The following is a 19401-nucleotide window of genomic DNA, read 5'->3' as shown; positions in this document are numbered from 1 at the left end:
TTTTTGTTTGTCAATAATTGTTCTTACATTTCCTACAATTTGAGCGATATCACTTAGCAGCATTAACAACAACTTGAAGTAAGTGATAAGAGATTTACTGTTGTGGGGGTTTGAAAAAAATGTCCTAATATGTACATAGGAGTAAATAGAGCAATGAATTTCAATAGTTGGTCTTGAGATAGTTTCCTCAAGCAAGAATTCTGTAAGGCAAGGAAATTAATAATATTGTAAAATTGAACACAAATAATTTTATTGTAGAAAATAAAATAATGAACAGAGTAATTTTAGATATTATTTGAGATTTTCACCAAAAATATTATCTTGATTAATTTTTTGGGTTGCTATGCCGTATTGGGCTTCCTCCTTCTTTCGCCATTATTTCGGGCAACTTTACGGCGTCCGTCATCAGGGCAGACGTGTAGATTGTGGTGAAGTGAAAAGTTAATCCTCTTAGAGTCGGTATTTCAATAATCTAACTAATTATTATAATGAAATACCGGCCCTAAGAGGATTACCGCGCTCAACATGGTATCATACACAAACAGATACTGTATCACAATTTACACACCTGCCCAACCCACCCATGAGAGGTAAAAATTGTGAGGTACCTAATATGACGCTGTTCTATTTAAATAAAGAACATTAATTTTAAATTCAGTAATTTAAATGATTCACTACTTCATGGAAAATAAGATTATATAAAATGAAAAAAAATATCTGCCTATGCAAAACACTCGCTAAAGAAGTAGGAAGTGCATCACGGCATATTAATCCATGAAATAATTACAATAGAATATGTTTTAATTTAAAAAACAGTGCGATTTGCTACAGATTTTCACCGGATGACATGTCGCTCATTATGAAAATATTGGCCATGAATTTATAAATTTTCGAAAGGACAAAGAGATTACTTTATACAAAAAAAAAATTAAGAACCCGTAATTACTTTTGGTAATATACTATGTATTAGGTAAATTAGTGGTAAAGTGGAAATCCACAGAGTATTTATTTATCACTTTACTTCTCAACATCAATTTTTTTTTGATTAGCCTCTTGCCTTCGTAAGGGTGCGTTGATGCAAACCGTGAGTACAGTTCCAATAGCAAGAGACACGCACATTGTTACATTTGATGCAACATCTCCCCACAAGTCCAGGAAGTATGCGTATATTACGGTAAATATTATCCCAAATATCTGGAACAAATACAGAATGAAATATATTTATTAAATTCCAATTCGTAAGGCGGGTAGGGGACCGCCACCTGGAAAACCGTTGATTGGATAACCAACATGTCTGCAATAGGTCACCCCAAGTAATTCATTATATTTGGTGTCTTAACAGTTTTGGGGTGGGGTTTGTTAGGGTCTTGACGGCTGATAAGTTTGCCCAACAACTGCCTGGAGGGACGGATCTGGAGAGGCCGGTTAAAGGGAGATTCTTTGACCTTTCCAGTCTGACTCTCAACACATCTTCTAGCACAGCAGTGAGAGGGACAAATTCAAAATATGTCCGTCACTTCTGGACACACTGACCCACAGATTCCTACCCACCCTTTATCCCCTGTTCCTTCCTCTCTTTCCTTTTCTTAAAAAAACACTCCACAAAGCATCCCCAAAGATGATAAAGGCCCTGAGGTAAATTATTTTCCTCAGGTCCTCCTGTGTGAAGCTAATTTTAAAAAAAAAGGTAAATGAGATGACTTTTATTTTAGGGGTATTTATTTATTTTCAAACCTCAACCAATCATTTTTGTTTGATTTATTACCTGCATAGAAACATTCATAACGTTAGAAACCGTTCCCTCTGGTTCAGGATAAGTGATTTCTGCTGCATACTCGAAACCAACAGATAAATATCCTGTCACAAAGAATCTGAAATGCAATAATTTCAATTGAATTAAATACCTATTTAATATTCCTTTTTTTTTTTTGTCCAATTTTTGTGAAATATCTTATACCTTAACATATGTTATAATCAGAGATGTGCAAAATGGGTATCCAAAAGCATTTGAAATGCAAAATGGAAATGGTTCAAAACTTTATCATTTGAAAATGCAAAATGGTTTTTAGAAAAGCATTTCAAATGCAAAATGGAAATTTTCAAAATGCATTGAAAATGCAAAATGGTTTCTAAGGTCAAACAATTAAAATAATTAGAGAAGTTTTAAACAATTTTGTCATTTAATAATGGACATCAATGTAGAACAAACATATTACATGATAGTAAATCCAAAAACACTACGATTACAGATTATGAAACCACAAATAAATTTGCGCGGGACTAATGTTGCCAACGTAAAAACATAGAAACTGCTATCTAACATTTTATATTGCAGCGTCATGGCCCCATGTTCAGTATTTGAATCAGTATTTTTTGTAATGGTATCACTCAATTGCCAGGGCTCCTACCAGGGAGCAACTTGACAAATGTAAATTATCTCTCATAGCGAGGTTGAGGACCGACTGATATTTGGGGCTTATGAAAAAAAGATGAGTGGAGATAGTAGGAAGAATGTTGCAAAAAAGCATTTAAAATGGAAAATGCATTGAGAAAAGTATTTAGAATGCAAAATGCAAAATGGTTTTTAGAAAAGCATTTAAAAAGCAAAATGAAAAATACCCATTTTGCATTTTGCATTTCCATTTGAAATGGATTTATTTGAAATAAAGCACATCTCTGATTATAATGTACACATTCATGGATGGCATTTATTTAATGATATTATGAAAATACACTGTTAATACAAAGTTATGCTTTAAAATATTAAGACTAATTATTGGTTTGCGCCTGTACGTATGCAATATGAATATGAATAAATAGTTTTGCCGGTATAAATTCTTCCAGGAGAGGTTTACAAATAAAACATTGGATTTAATCACTGATGCAATATTGTATTTGTATGCCTTTCTTGAAAGAATTGAGTTTTTATACGGCAAAACTATTTATTCATATTTGTATGTACTGGCACAAACAAATTATTTGTCTTAATGTTTTAAAACATAACCTACAAAAAGTGTATTTTCATAAAATAATTGAATTGACACCATCTATGAATGCATAGATTATAACGTTTGTTACGTTTAACTTTAAGGGCTCTGTAAAAAACTAGAATTATCCTAAACATATAGTTTAGCAACATATTTTTAAATATCAATCTGTTCTGACGCTCTGAGCTTGCTCAACCTCTTTCTCTATTGCATGTGTCGTTTACGAGAAAGAGGGAGAGAATACGTTTTTTTTAAATAATTAATTTTATTTTATTTGGAATACAAACAGTTTATACCCATATTTTATATAGTATCTCTTTACTTATGGAGTTGCATAAATCAGTGAAGCTTTCGCATAAAATTACATTTGTACAACAACAACAAAAATATATGAATGATAAAGAAAAACATAAATTGGGCATTGGTATATCCATATATAATTGAATATACCTTCTTAGTAGATATGTTAAAATTAAATTAAATGTCATAAAATAATTTACACAATATTGAGATGTTAGATAAACAAAACTATTAACAGTGTGGGTGGGTACTAAGAACTAATACTGCAGTGATGGTTCCAACCTTAAAATATATTTATAATTTATTTAGCATTAAAAACTCCTTTAACCTGTTAGGTCTGTTGCATATTCTGTCAGAAGATCGGAGTATTTTTTATTTGCAATAAAATCCAAAAAGTAAAAACTGTTGTTGAAAGGTGATCAAATACGCCTTCAAACTCAAAAATTAGAAATAAACGTTTCATAATCTTTTTTCTCAAATTGCAGTCGGAATCTTTGGTTTCATAGAGGTGTTCATTTTAATTATTAAAAATGGCAGAACCTGCAGATACCCCGCCTGGTGGCAGCTTTGTGTGATTACTTTTTGTTGTTGTTATTATTAAAATTCTGGTGTCATCAATGTTTTATAATAAAAATAATAAATAAATAAAATAAAAAATCTTCAGTGGTTAACTTGTAGATTTGAATACAAAGGGTGGTGTTTTCTCTTTCTGACACCGTTAAGATCATATTTCTAACCATGACAGTAAGGGAGACACAATGATTTCTATCAGACAATACAAGCTGTTCCCAAAAGTGTACAGGTGTTTTTAGGTTTCAAAATGGCTGACATTGTCTTCCATAAATAACTATTACAATTTGAGATTTTACTCATTAAGTTATTCTAAAAAATAAGTTTTAAAAACATTTACCCCATTATGAAGCAGCTGATGTAGACAACGTAAATATGGCCGACATCTAATGTGAAGGTATAGATCAGTAATCCAATCACAGAGGCTACGTAGAATATGATGGACGTCAGTTTGAAGCGGTGAGTCTTGTCCAGCATTATACCGCTCAGTAGAGCTCCAATAACCCCTGCAAAGACTAACATCAAACCAATTCGGCCGACGTCTTCGTTTGCATTCTGAAATGATTTTACTATTATAATCTATAACTAAATGCACCAGGTGTTGGGCCCTATAGACCATGCAATGTGGTTGAGCGGTTGTATCAATCTGGGTGAGTTGAATGTAGGGTTAAACCATGTGGAGATACATTGCATGAGATAAGCAGGCGTGGCTATCGAGGTTAATTGGTACTACCAGAGCATCCAACCATCCAACCACCCAACCGTCCAAAAAAGTTGGACCGTCTGATGCGTGGATAAGCAGTTGAACCAACTTTTCTCAGTTTGCTTAGGGAGGCGTCGTGGATATAAAAATAATGGAGTATAAAAATAATATTAAAAACATCTAACATAAATAAAATGTTACTAAGATTGCCTAGGTCTATGGTTAAATTTAACATGCAGATTTCAATAATTAAAAAAAATATAGTGTGATACCTATAAAATAGTTTTAGGTGGCAGATTGTGAGGGAAAAAATATATAGTATATTTTTAGTACGAAACATGAAACATAACAAGAACAAAAATAAATACAAAAAAAAATTATTCCAGTAAAATTGAAAAAAATATAGTTTTTAATTACCGGATAGTAGGATAGAACAACTTGGTTCAGCAGGGTGGATAAGGCAATAAAAACTCCCATATTTATTCCATAGGAAACCAGAAGCAACAAAAAGTTCCTGTCCATCAACAGTCTCTTGACGAACTTGAAGTAGGTGTCTCCATCTTGGGTCTCTAATTTATCCTGAGCCGCTGACGGTGAGGTGGGAGGGGCCTTCTGGAAAACTAACAGCATGGATTCATATGGACGTATTAACAGTAGTTTGCATGTTGTTGGACATTTTAGTATATACTAGTCAGTTCAGTTCTTATGGATGTATTAACAGTAGTTTGCATGCGGTTCGACATTTTAATTATTGATATACTACTCAATTCTTATGGATGTGTGGCGTTGAGAGAATAATCTAGACTAACTTATTAATAGTAAACAGCTCGACCTACTTAGGTACTTGCAAATTACCACCAAGAACTAATCGTAAACAACGCGACCTACCTACGACAATACGTTGCAGGTCGGTCTGGCACATTACCCCAACTCGCTAGAAGGTTCTAGCCTATCGCCTACGCGTAATAGCAGAGCCAACGAAAGTTCCAGTACGACCCGGACTGAGCGAAGTTTCTTCGTTTTATTTGCGATTTCACCTACCTACTGTTGCCGTCGGCTGTACAGTATAAATAAGCCCGACGCAGCGAGCAGTCAGTCAGTCATCAATCAGCCGTCAGTTAACAAGGCTCAACGAGTGATAACCCGCAGATCCCCAAAGATGTATTAACAGTAGTTTGCATGTGGTTCGACATTTTAGTTATTGATATACTAGTCAATTCTTATGGATGTATGAACAGTAGTTTCAGAGTGGAAGATACTCTCAGTATCGCCCTGGTGTAAGACCACCATTCAGAATTGAAACGTTGCTTGAAATGGCTTTAGCCGTGTTTGGTGACCAGATCTGAATAGCCAGGTACTTCCCCACCTTCCTCTTCCCCATCTCCCTCCCCTCCCCAATACCCTCAGCCTCACAACATACCCCAATTGGGGATGCCATAGTCTCACTGGCTCCAGACGGGAGCAGTTGGGACTCTTGTGCGGTAATACTGTAAAAAAAAAAAAAAAAAAAAAAGTTTGCATACGGTCGGACATTTTAGTTATTGATATACTATCAAGATAAGATGAACTTTTCCGATCAAAAGTATAAGTAGATTTAAAAAAAAAAATTAAAAAAATATGTACAATATAATATTTCTGAGGAAATTGTATTTGCCAGTAGCAAAATTTAATGAGAACAAGCTGATGTGTACCCAGTGTTGCTCGGGTTTGTGAATGGTTTGGAGTAGAGATTTAGGATTGTGAATTATATGTAGTGTACCTGAAAAAATTATTATAAAGAAGTGAAAAAGTTTACTTTTAACTGTTTGTATAATCTCAACTAGTCACTTCCACGTCATACCTTCTCTTTACATGCCTCTCTTCGTTTTTGCCAAAAATATGTATTTTTGGTTCAGTAGATTGCGCCATGTCTTCCTCGGGTGTCCCCGACTTCACCTACCATTTACTTACACGTCATATGTTTTCCTTACACCCTTTTCTTCATTCATCACGCATACCTCATTTTACCTTGATAATTATTTGATTCATGTCTTCCTTGGGTGTTTTTTTTGCTTGAGTGTTACTTTTTCTACTATTCACTTCATGTAGTATCGTGAAATCATTGTTACTGTTAAAAACTATATTATAAGGACTTTAATTCGACTCTGTGTCTCATTCCAGTGCAGTGATAATTACTTTAAGTCTTCCTCGGGCGTCAGCAACTTCTTCTATCATTCAAACCTCCCTCTAAACACACCTGGCACTAATAAGAAAAAACTTTGAAATTTTCAGCGAAAGCGGTCGAGTAGTTTTTGAGTATGTAGGAGACACACATACGAGCATTGCCTTTTACTAACTAACTAACTAACTAAATAACTAACCATCACGCCGTTTCCCCGCAGTGGTAGTAGGTATTGCCTTTTATTTATTTAGATATGAGTCGTGTAATTTCTATACCCGCTATATCAACTTTCATTGATTTGGAGAAAACCGCAAAAAACTGTCACATCTCTAGCGTACATAAGTAATTGCATTACAATTTTTTATATAATGAATTGGAGTAATAAAATTTCGAAAAGCATTTATTTTTCTATATATGTCTAGCGATAATTAAGTAATTTCGATAAATAAAATGGATAAAGCGGATTTTGATACTCATTTCGTGATATAGAGGCTTTTGAAAGTCAACTGAGCCGACATGGCGGGTTTAGAAACACACGCGTAGATCATTTTGACAAACGCGCGTGGCGTCAGAGCTGCGGCCATATTGTATTTTGGCAAAATAACTGCTTGTGATTGGATGAATCCGATATAGCGGGTTTTGATAGTAACTTTCTGTATGATATAGCGGATTTGGTTTCTCACTCGCAGTTTTAACATGGTTTTTGGTCGTGATAAGGAGGGTTTTGAAACTCAATTTTAGGCTCCTCTTGTTGTTCGCAAAAATGTGAACAAGATGTCATACTCAGATCATTTTGTCAAAAAATCGGATATAGCGGGTATAGAAATTATAGGATTCATGTCTTACTTACAGATAATAACCAAAAGTGACAGAACAGTGTTTATCCCAGCCATGGTATAGAACATGACCTGCAGATCATCTCCAATCAGGTCCTTGTCAACATTGTTCTTAACCATCATTGGTGGAATCAAAAATCCAAGTGCATTTCCTATCTGAAAAACAACACCATTTTGATTATATTATCACCATCTTCCACTCTGAAGAGTGCTTTTCACCGTGAGCGGAGCGGAGTCAGCTCGACTCGCAAAAGTAAGCTGCACACAATTTTTCCATTATTTATTTACTAAAGCGGAGGCCCATTATGCTATCTCCCTCGTTTTACCTCATTCGTTTGTTAATTTGTTTCCCGGTTTCATGAGGGCCCCTGTTAACCAGCATTGGATCGCCTGGAGAATACTTTAGCGATAAGGGTTTTCCCATGAGAAGTCCCTCATTTTTTGGTTTCTATGAAGGCCCCAAGATAGAAGAGTCCACCATGATGCCCTCAGCTCTCCTCTCCACTTCCAAAAGTGCCTTTTTGCCAATAGCCCCTCATCGATATTAGTTTTTGAATGGTACAAAATTTTTTTGGTCTCACAATTATCTAGCTGTGATATTAAATGTTCAGAATTGTGCTTCTAACCTGATTTCCAGCCACACCTAAGCTGCAAGCAGTGGACACCTGGCCAGAACCAAACCACACAGCGGCCATGCTGGGGGGTGTGCCCAGAAGAAAAGGCTGGGCGATTCCTCCAATAGTCTGGCCCAGGAATGTAAGCCAGAACAAATCTCTGCTTACAGAGAACACCTTCAGCCAGCTGCCAAGACAAGTACCCACTGTACCCAGCAACATTACGGTTCGTAAACCCTAGAAAATATAATTCATGTAAATATATTAAATTGAAATTGTATTTAATTATTCTTGTATTAAATTGGAGCTGTACTAAAATTGTGGCTGTATTATATCTCAACTCTATTAATTTTTTGCTGAATTCATTTGTAGCAGTGTAAATTAATTATTGGCTTGTGGCTGTGGTAATAATTTACCATAGTGACAATAATTTTACATTATAGCTGTTTTAAATCTGTATCTAACGTAATTTTTTTTTATTTTTTATTATAGGAAAAAGTATAAATAAGTAATAGGGTTTACAATTACAATGACAATATTTAATACTACTCTTCCAGAGAAGCAATACATGTAGATCATTCGTAATACCACATTAGATTTTAAATAATTTCTAATTAACTCCCAATGTGCGGCTTACTACATTTGCAGCCTGGAGAATTCCTGCCTAGCGGACGGCTGACTACATCCGCAATACCGGAGCATGGGTGAGTATTTGCTGATTAAAGACCAAAATAAAAAGTTTTTAACTAGCCTGATGCTTCGCCTATCATTTAAAAATAATTTATCATCACTTTCACTCTGGGATTTTTAATTTATGAGCAGATTCTGTAACACGTCTCTCAGAAATCTCTTATGGGAAGATACGCCACACAAACAGCTGCGTTAAAGCTTGCCTGTGTATTGACCACTCAGTACACATAATATTTATTATTTATTTATTATCACCACTGTCAGTACACATAATATTTATTGTGTGTTTTTTTATACTTTCGGGTATTTTCCCATTATTTTATTATTGTTTCGGGGGGCAAGTTACTGGAGATTGTTTACAACTTGTTCGTAGTTTATGTTCATAAGCAGAAATTAGAATTTATAAATTTCTTTGTTTTTCGTTTTATAAACTTTATTATCATTTATATCAGTGCTCCGCAACCGGTGTGCCGTGGCACACTGGTGTGCCGTGAGCCGTATACAGGTGTGCCGCGGTCAAATTCAATGTATTTGACATTTAACAATATTTCATTATGTATTTAGTACACAATGACAATATTTTTTTCATAATATTGTCTGCAGATACTGTTAAAAGACGTATTCAAAATATATTAGAAACACTGATTAGAAAACTGTTATTGGCTGAAAAAATTGTACTTCAGATCAACGAAACAACCGATTTTAAAAATAAATCACAGTTGATAGCTATTGTACTTTTCGTTGACGAGGACTTTATTAAAGAAAATTATTTATTTTGTAAAAAGGTTCCAGGGCGAACTATCGGTGAAGAATTTTTTCAAGTAAGCGATGATTTCTTCAAAATATATAATATTAAATGGAGCAATTGCATTGTTGTTTGCACGTATGGCGCTGCAGCAATGACGGGTAGTAAAAAGGTTTTGTTTCTTCTGTAAAACAAAAAAGACAACGTTACAATTTACACACTGCTGCATACATCTAGAAGCATTGATGGTCAAAAATTTACCGGAGGAACTTTTGAACACGATGAATGAATTTATTAAAATCGTAAACATAATTAAATCAAGAGCCCTAAACTCGCGAATCTTTGGAATACTGTGTGCAGAAATGGGAGCCGAATATGAATCCTTATTGTTTTATACTGAAATTCATTGGCCACCCCGAGGCAAAGTTTTGGCTAGGCTGTTTGAGCTTCGTCACGAGGTGTGTGAGTTTCTTTTAAATCAAAATATGCCCAAACTATATCAGCACCACGATGATAATTACTGGATAGCCAAACTTGCATACATGGTTGATATATTCGAGCATTTGAATGAATTTAATAACGAACTTTGGCAGAAAGAGTTGCAAAAAGGATGTTTGGAAATGTACCAAAGGATCAACCATAGTACAATTGAAAACAAACAATTAACTGTGGATCTGGCCCAACAACATTTAAGTATGCTTCAGCAGAAATTTGGTCAGTATTTTTATTCCATTAATACGGAACAATACGATTGGATTCGAAATCCTTTTGCAACCAATGCAATAAATTCTACGGAAGCACTGCCTCTGCAAATTCGAGTGGACAGATTTAGATAATGACATGACCTTAAAACTTCACTTCTACGAAGATCAATTCGATGTTTTCTGGATTAACGTTAAAAAAGAATATCCTCACATTTCCGTCAAAGCATTCTTAACACTACTTTCATTTTCAATGACATATTTATGTGAGCAAAGTTTTTCAACGCTTGTATTAATTAAAAATGTGTTATTGTCAGCGGAGTTGTGGATTAAAACAATATGATTGATACGAGATTATTGTTTTATTTTCAATTGATATAACACGCCAGGCCTCACCAAACTAATGTGTGGTCACCATGTTCAATGTCGACACAGCATAATGTGAATAAGTGTGCAAGAGGGATGACTTATTTCATTGTCTAAGAAAAATATTTGTCCATGAAAATCCGTGACAAAAAAACTGTTTAAAGTAAATCTAAAATTATTCACAAACTGCTCGTTCATAGATGGCGCTAATTTAATTATTTTTGGAAAAAACACTTTTTGCAACTTATGCTTAAATATATTAACATGAATTGTTTGTACAATTGTAGAAATCGGTGGATTTTCAACATTCTGAGATTATTTGTAACTTGGGAATACTGTATTTCTAAATTTTAATAAAAACACTTTGGACTAAAAAAAAAATATATTAATCATTAATTAAACGATTCATCTGCAAGATCCTTGCAATAATGTTACTACGTAATACAAGTGTTTTATGTTATAATTTACATACATGCTTTTTATATTCTACAGGGTGTCCAAGGAGTGCACGAACTTCGGGAGGTGATTCTGCATGATTGTACAAGTAAAAAATTTATTTCTTAAAACTGTTTTCAAAATTCCATCGTTTTAAAGTAGTTTTTAGGTTAAAAAGTTGAATTGTTTGTTTGGTAAAATAAATATTCTTCTTTGGAAAAATATTTTTTATTGGAAAATAAATATTGGAATTTCGAAAAAAATCAATAATCTTTTTTACTTCTACCATCATATAGAATTATTTATTTATTTATTTATTCATTTTTGGGAAAATCAACAGTTTACATTTTTACAGATTGTACATAAGTAAAATAGCCAAAATAAAACCAATTACGGATTTCCTCCTTGTGATTTTACGTAAGACAGCATTAGAAGAAATAAATAAATTTATGAGAAATGTGAAGTTATAATTATATAAAATAAAAGAATTGTATAAAATAATAGAACAAAATAATACAACAAAAATAAAAATAAGGGGAAAAAAAAACTAAAATTTATATAAGGGTCATTCCGCCGTTTCGTTCAAATCGCATGTTCTTGCAAAAAAGTCATATGAAAAATAATGTTTTTCAAGAAAGTTTTATTGGAAAATGTAGTTATTTAAAAAAGGAAAAAGTAGTATTTACCGGATTAGGCATTTGTTACTTAATAACTTTATGGTATACAAAAAACATGCTAAAATCTCATTACCTTCCCCGTGTAAATGAGGGACCGGTAAATTGATCAATAAATAAGAACATTTTACACTAGTAAAATCACTACATTCATTAATCGACCTGAATGTACAACTAATTTTGCATATTTATTGGTGTTTAATTTATTTTTAAAGTTACTGTATCATAGAAAGAATTGAGATTTTGTTTTTGTCCAGAAAAAATCGCTGTCGTCTTCCGCCAAAGCGGTAATTAAAATTGTGACCGTGTTTGTCACTGTTCGTCAGCTGTACCCCACCCCGCGCCTCCGTTACTAATCAGTGTACCGCTATATCTGGACGGGGGAGGACGTGCGTCGCTGAATAAAGAAATATCTGCGATCTCCGTGCTCGAAAACGACTTTGTCACCGACCAGGCATCATTACCTTCCAGCATTTTTTAAAGTAAGTACATGTTTTAAAAATTCGAATCATGAACCTATAAACTATAATTAGTCGGACTATTTTTTATTGAAACATAAAGATTTGTAATGTCATTATTAAGCGAGTTATTAAGGAAAGATTGTCAAAACCTCATTACCCTCTGTCTCATTACCTTCCGTATCGTAAAATTTTTTGCCGGATGGTAATTTAGAGGTGTGGAGGGTAATGATAAATTTGTAAGGGTTATTTTTACGTGCATCTGGGACCATGTTTGGGGGTTCATAAAAGTTAATATTATCAATAAAAGCAGTTTCTTGCGTTCTAGCGTCGGACAATTTCAGTTTTGGTGAAATACATATTTTCGTATTATCTATTTACTGATATGGAAAAACAATCTGTTAAAATTTATCCTGCGAATTTTTATTTGAAAATCGATTTTTTTATTCAATGATATAATTACGGAGAATTTAATAACAGCACAAACATTAACTACTATGAGTGGACAATAGAAAAACAAACCTACAGGGGAAAGGATGGAATCCAGAAAATGAAAACCATAACAACTAAAAAGAAGCTCGAGGACAACCCTCGTAAAATAATGGAAAAGTTAGATGCCACCATGGATGTTTTCTTAAAACACACACGAAACATCGTAATGCAGTACTCCGCTATCAGAGAATTGAAAGATAATCTGACAGACACGGAGGTTCTCATACATGTTGATTTTAGCGAGAACTATTGGTTGAAATACCATGAAGAAATTCAGTCCTTTCATTTTGGTGGCAGCCGAGGACAAGTCTCTCTTCATACAGGAGTACTTTACTATGTAGACAGCCAGACGGGTAGATGTCACAGTTGACATGAATATTGAAAACTTAAGCCTACAAATTGACTCGCCTACTATTTTCAATAATATTGATGACAATATGCTATTGAGCGAATTCGACGGCTCCATGTTTTTGGACGATACTATTGCTTCAACGCCAGAGCCTGCTAAAACTATAGAAAAGAAATGTAAAGTGAAAATACTCTCAAACGTCCCGTTCGACTATCAGCATTATTCCCTTTATAAAAATAGTACGCATGAATTCAATCCTTTCAATCAATGTGAGTTCGAGAAGTTCATCCGATCCCTAAGAGTAGAATATCCTGATTTCGATGAATCAAAACAGCAGTCCCCCAAAACTGTGGAACTCCCACACATGGACATTGACGAGGAAACCAACAAAGAGGATAAGGAGGCGCCATTCAAATACTACTTAGATGACTGGATAATGGTTCAATATAAAATAACTAACACGACACATCATTTCATTGGGAAAATTATTGGAAAACATGAGTACACACTAGAGTACAAAGTAATTTTTTTGAAAAAAGCTCAAGGGAATTCCAAAAAATTTGTCTGGCCAACAATTAGTGACGACGATTTCATTTTGGAATCACAAATTCTTCAGCGCTTGCAAGATCCAGATGAGAATGAAAGAGGACAATTCACTTTCAAAAATTTGCCGAACTTTGATTTGAAATAGTTTTCCAGCAAAAACTTTCACAAGAATGATCTCAAGTTCCTTAAATATTATGTTCCTATTTAGATGTAAGACCTTTATCTTGTACTTATTAGTTACATATGTTGTGTTTGTTTTAAGTATCTCTGATTTTATTTTAAACTGCATTTCAATTGACTTCTGATTTTTTCTTATTTTTAATTATTATTTTTATTATTTCTATTTTTCAAATATTACAATGTTTGCTTAGGAATGTGAAAATTTTGTATTTCTTGTGTACAAACCTACTTATAAAACGTAATTATAAAGAATTTGACTATTCCTTATAATTTCTGGGTAAGTAGTATAATAGGAAAATTTTAGTTGTGTTGGGTTTGATGTTCCAGCTGCCTTTTCTTAATTTGTATTTTGATATTTTTTTCCATTATTTTTTAACAATTCATACAGATATTGCAAAAGCATAAGTAAGCAGAACTGATTACGTATGAAAAAATGTATTTCTTGTCTCCAATGTTCAAAAGTCTGAATAAAGCATTTAGTTTTTCACTATAATAGGTTTTTCTTCTTTTTCCTAATCCGCTCACCACGTCAAATGATACTTAGCATGATTTGAAATCTATTTTATTATTCAATTTCTATTCAAATTTCATTATTCACAGACATTTTAAGAACCTTAAACATGTTCACTACCATCTATTAATATTTCATTACCAAACTTCATTACCATCCAAATGTTTAAATGACCATCCAACAGTTTTTCATTACCATCCACACCTTCATTACCTTCCATCAATTTTCTTCGAATCCAAGTGTCGCACAAAGGTGCCCTTTTCACTTTTATACATCTGATAGGTACGGGAACCCATTTCTATAAAAATATATAGTAAAAAGGCAAAAAAAAAAAAATCCGCGGAAACAGGCAAATTTGAACGAAACGGCGGAATGACCCATAAAATAAAAGATTATCGATACATTGGTAACCATAAGAATACAAACAATATTGTGCATATAAATCATATCATAACCATAACCATTTTGATTGAGGTTATGATAATCTCTATCTCGTCTGTAAATATGGTACCGTGGATCGAAAAGTTCCTCATTAAAGATTGAATTGTTAAGCCATGTTTCACTGAGACATATAATGTCATAGTTGTTTAATAATACATTTTGAAGAAAAATATGTGTCTTGGTTCTGAGACCTCTTAAGTTTTGATAGTATAATTCTAAAGATTCCATTGTATTAAGTATATGGTGCAGTTAATATAAAGTTGCTGGAAAGTTAGTTGATGGAAATATTGTATGTTTTTAGTTTTTCTAGATCATTATAATTATTTATGCAATGGTGATTTGTGTTTTTATTAAGTCTTACATAAATTTAACAATTTTTGATCCAACGGAATTTGAATTTATTAATTTTGGTAAACTCTCTGACCTTTTTGTAGAGTACTTTGTTTTTATGAGTTAAATGTTCATTTATATAGATCCGTTGTTTTCCATTAAAGTTAATATCCTCTGCTGTTAGGCCCCTTCTTGTCCGGATTGCTGCTATGATTTCGTCTTTCTGTTTCCTGCCCTTTAGTTTTACTATAATATTCCGCGGTCTTCCTTCAATCTTCTCCTTGGGGGTGACTCGGGTGGCGTATTCAATGTCGTCGCTTACTATATTTAATTCTGAATAGATCCTTTTGATAATCTCCGTCAGGTTCTCTTGTTTTTTTTCTGGTATCCCAATGATCTCTATGTTATTAATGCGTGCGTGTTGTTCGTTAGCATCCAATTGTTTTTGTAATTCTTTAAATTCACTTTGTATTACGGCGTTTTGTTCCAGAGTTTTTTCAAGGTTGTTGTTTTTTTTTGTATCAATTTTTTTTTCTAGAGTTAATATTTTATTTTTTAATTCCTCGATTTCTTTATACTCGTTTCTGATGATTTCCAGAAATTGTACCTTAAATTCTTCAAACTTTTTGTCAAGAAGTTGGAGGAGTTGGGTGTCCGTAGTATTTAGTGTTTTTGCAGTTGCTCGTGTAGTCATTTTGGCACGAAATATTAATTAGTATAACTTCACTTCACTATTAAAGCTATTAAAATATAGATATTTAGATTTTAGCTAGAATTTTTTATTTTATTTTGAGATATTTCAAGAGTGAAATAAAAACACGACAGCTGTCATTGAATGTTATTGTTGTATATGTTATTATCTCCCGAAGTTAGCACACTTAACCCCCGGATACCCGTATATATCTTGGAATTCATGTATGTTCTTATATGGCGGATAGAGTAGTGCACTCACCGCTCTGTTCAGCTGAAATAAACAAACATTATTATTATTGTTTATTAGTTGATTTCATTAGGAATTTATTTTTTTAAATTCCTTCGACCCCATTTCAGCCCTTCACCGCTCCCCTTGGAGCCTTTCGCCGCCCACCATTTGCCCTCGAGGCCATCACTGCCCCTTAGAAATTACTTATTCTAGAGTATTAGATACCTCCCATTCACTTAGTTCAGGGCTCGAGTTGAGTCTCCCTTATAATAATAATAAAAACATGGCATTTACATAGCGTAGTTTAGTGTCATTTCATTTCAAGTGCGCTTAACTATAACAAACTTAAAAATGGTAATTTAGTATTAGTGGTCATGTTCTTAAAATTATTCCTATATTGTGCCTTACCCAATACAGATCTAATATTATAACACTAAATGTACTGTTTATACCAAAGATATTAGAAGAACGAGATGTGCTATGCGCAGTTCGTACTGAGTGGAATTGTTTTGCCGAGTGTCGCCGGTTTTGTTCACCAATACTACTGCACACCTTCGCTTGCGCTAAGGTATCCGCACTAATACATAAAACAGATTTCTGTGCGTACACGTCCCGATACCGTTCAAAGTACCCTAATTAGGTAGTACTCCGGCTACGGTCCGGCGGCCAACATAGCATATCTCGTTCTTCTAATATCTTTGGTTTATACAATGATGAATATGATGTTTATACTAAACTTAGAATAACAATAACAGCAGGACAGGACAAAACAAGAATATTAAAACTAAAAACAGGAGGCAGTTTGTGCTCAGAAATGAGAATCTTCTGAGCAGACATTTAAAAAGGTACAAGCAACCAAAACCAAACAATTACGGGAAGTTTTAGAATATGGCTAATTATAAAATATCGAAAAGAAGTTACCAGTCTCTCCCGAATTCCGAACCGGCCTGCCACACAGTCAACAGGCAGATGCATCCACCGCCAAGACCTAGACAAACCTTACCCTATCAACCCATGCACCCCTGAACCACTTGGGGTGACCTATGGTAGAGGTGTTAGTTATTCAATAAATGGTTCCCGGGGCTGCTGTCCCCATAACCCCATCCCAAATTGAAAATTGTTTGCGACTCTTCACACATCAATTCCAATCTCAGCTCCACTTAACCAGCCACTTGAGATGGAGCCGCCGAACGAATTTTAACTTGAACAGCATCAGTGTTGCTTGATCAGCCGTTTTAGAGCTAGATTTAGTTATGAATCTAGGTCACCAGCCCCAAAAAAATGGTTTAGCTTCTTAGCTCTTTTTTTATATTATTTTATTATTCTAATTTTAACAGGGAAATGATTCCCCCCACCAGGATACGATAAATTTGTTATCCTGTTTCCTTGACAACTTGGCTCTTCTCACTTGAAAGTCGCAGTCTGCCGACTCCTCACTTAATATATGCTCTCAACATTCCTCAAATGGGGATACCATAGAAACCACCCAAGAAACAAACTATTTCTCTGATATAGAAAAATTAAAAAATTATTTGACTACATACGTATTTGTCCAAGATCCAGCCACAAGGGAAGAAGAGAGGAATATAGACTATCATGAATATGACCGAGGTCATGTTGACCCACATGCTGCTGACGTCATAGTAGTCCATGATGACATCAGTGATGATGGAATACTGGAGCCACTGAATGGCATTGGCGGCGGTAGACAGCATGAAGAGAACCAGCATTAGCCATCGTCTCCGGTAAACTTTATACTCAATCGGCACATCAGGTACTATTGCTATATTTGAACTATTAATCTCGTTTTCAAGAGACTCCAGATCTGTGGCATTTTGCATTGTTAGAATAAGTTTGTTGACACACAATTAATATCACAAAAATAAACAGTAACAGTTGTACAGAGAAATCATTTTATCTAACTTAACTCTAATACTGTTATTTTATTTAATTAAGCACTGTTTTACATTATTATTGTTTAGAAAACTAAACTATTACACATTAATAGTATTATTTAATTTGTAGTCACTGTATTATGGAAGAATATTGTGCAAAACAATAAGAAATATGTTCATTCAATAACTCACAAATGAAGACTGAGTAAAATGAATGTATCATGTCATCCATACATCATAATCAGATTGCACTTGATTGATGTGATTAACTGTGACGTACAACTGATTTACCTCCAGAACCAGGGCCGCCCCAACAGCATTATGTATATATCTCTTTTTTGCATGCCCTAGTAGGATGAATAGCTAATATAAGCCACAATGAAATAAATAAGTCATATTCTAGAATCACAAATTGTTTTTGATTTTGAAACAACAACATTGATGGGTGATGCATGAATTTTGAAAAATAGTTCAGTATTTTTTTGTCTCGCCTGCTAATAAATGGACATGTTTTCGATACATTTCAAGCCTCATTAAAAAAAAATCATTAATTTTAAATATCGAAATGTTTTATTATTATTATTACATATTATTATTATTTAATATACGTTATGTATATTTATTTATTATAAATTATTTATTTTTTATATCATATTATTTTTTATATCATATTATTTTTTATCATTTCTTTTTCCGACTTTATGTACGGGTTAAATCTTCGCCACAGGAAAAACTAAACCCTTCCACACACTTTTCCACAAATGATCATCTAGTCAATTCACATTATGCAAGTGCATTATATAAGCATAATAAATACAAAATAATACAAAAACAACACGTCAAATAACCAGAGATCAAATGGGAAAATAATTCACCGACTCCAGATATTTTCATATCAGAGGATTCGGCTCGGTAGAACTTCTAATTGGACCTATAAATCCTACTGATCCCTAAATATAAATATTTAAAAAATCTTTCGTAATCCTACATGTATTTAAAATGACTTTTGCATTTTTATGTAAAAATTCTTTGACAGATCTAATATGCCTAAATTTTGAATGAGAGAGCTAGGTATAATGCCAGTAGTCGAAATAACAATATTTATTTATTATTTATCGTAACATATATATTATTATTTAATATACATTCATATTATAATACATTTAAAAATACAGGGAGTCCAGGGCAAATTAATTTTTTTTTAAACTATCCTTCTCAATTGAGAAATGATTTCCAGTGATTGAATTTAAGATATCTAAATGTGAAAAAAGTGAAAAAAACTGATTTTTGCTTGTAAAAGATTAGTATTATCTTTAATTATCTATTCAATGTGATAAATTATTTAATTTTTGCTCTTAATTATAATTATGTATGCAAAATATTGATAAAAATTAAATAATTTGATATTAATCAAAGCAATCTTGTACTTCTTTATGATAAAAAATAATTATTATCTATGTCGGTGTCCTTATAATATTAATGTTTCGTTACTGAT

General features: G+C 33.4%; 1 protein-coding gene across 1 annotated transcript; it reads right to left on the bottom strand.

Moving 5' to 3' along the window:
- Nucleotides 1-999: 999 nt before the first annotated feature.
- Nucleotides 1000-17852, bottom strand: LOC149425328 (choline/ethanolamine transporter flvcr2a-like). The gene is made up of 7 exons (XM_089650767.1): nt 17556-17852; nt 8184-8408; nt 7572-7713; nt 4978-5180; nt 4198-4412; nt 1766-1871; nt 1000-1194 (listed from the first exon to the last, which is right to left on the bottom strand). Exons 1-7 carry the CDS (start codon nt 17850-17852, stop codon nt 1018-1020), a joined length of 1365 nt encoding a protein of 454 aa, XP_089506893.1. The 3' UTR covers nt 1000-1017.
- Between the last annotated feature and the right edge of the window lie 1549 nt (nt 17853-19401).

Source organism: Hesperophylax consimilis, chromosome 3 (genome assembly GCF_061612785.1).
Source record: "Hesperophylax consimilis isolate HC1 chromosome 3, BYU_Hcon_1.0, whole genome shotgun sequence".
Lineage (NCBI taxonomy): Eukaryota > Metazoa > Arthropoda > Insecta > Trichoptera > Limnephilidae > Hesperophylax > Hesperophylax consimilis.
This window is presented reverse-complemented; position numbering and strand designations above follow the sequence as displayed.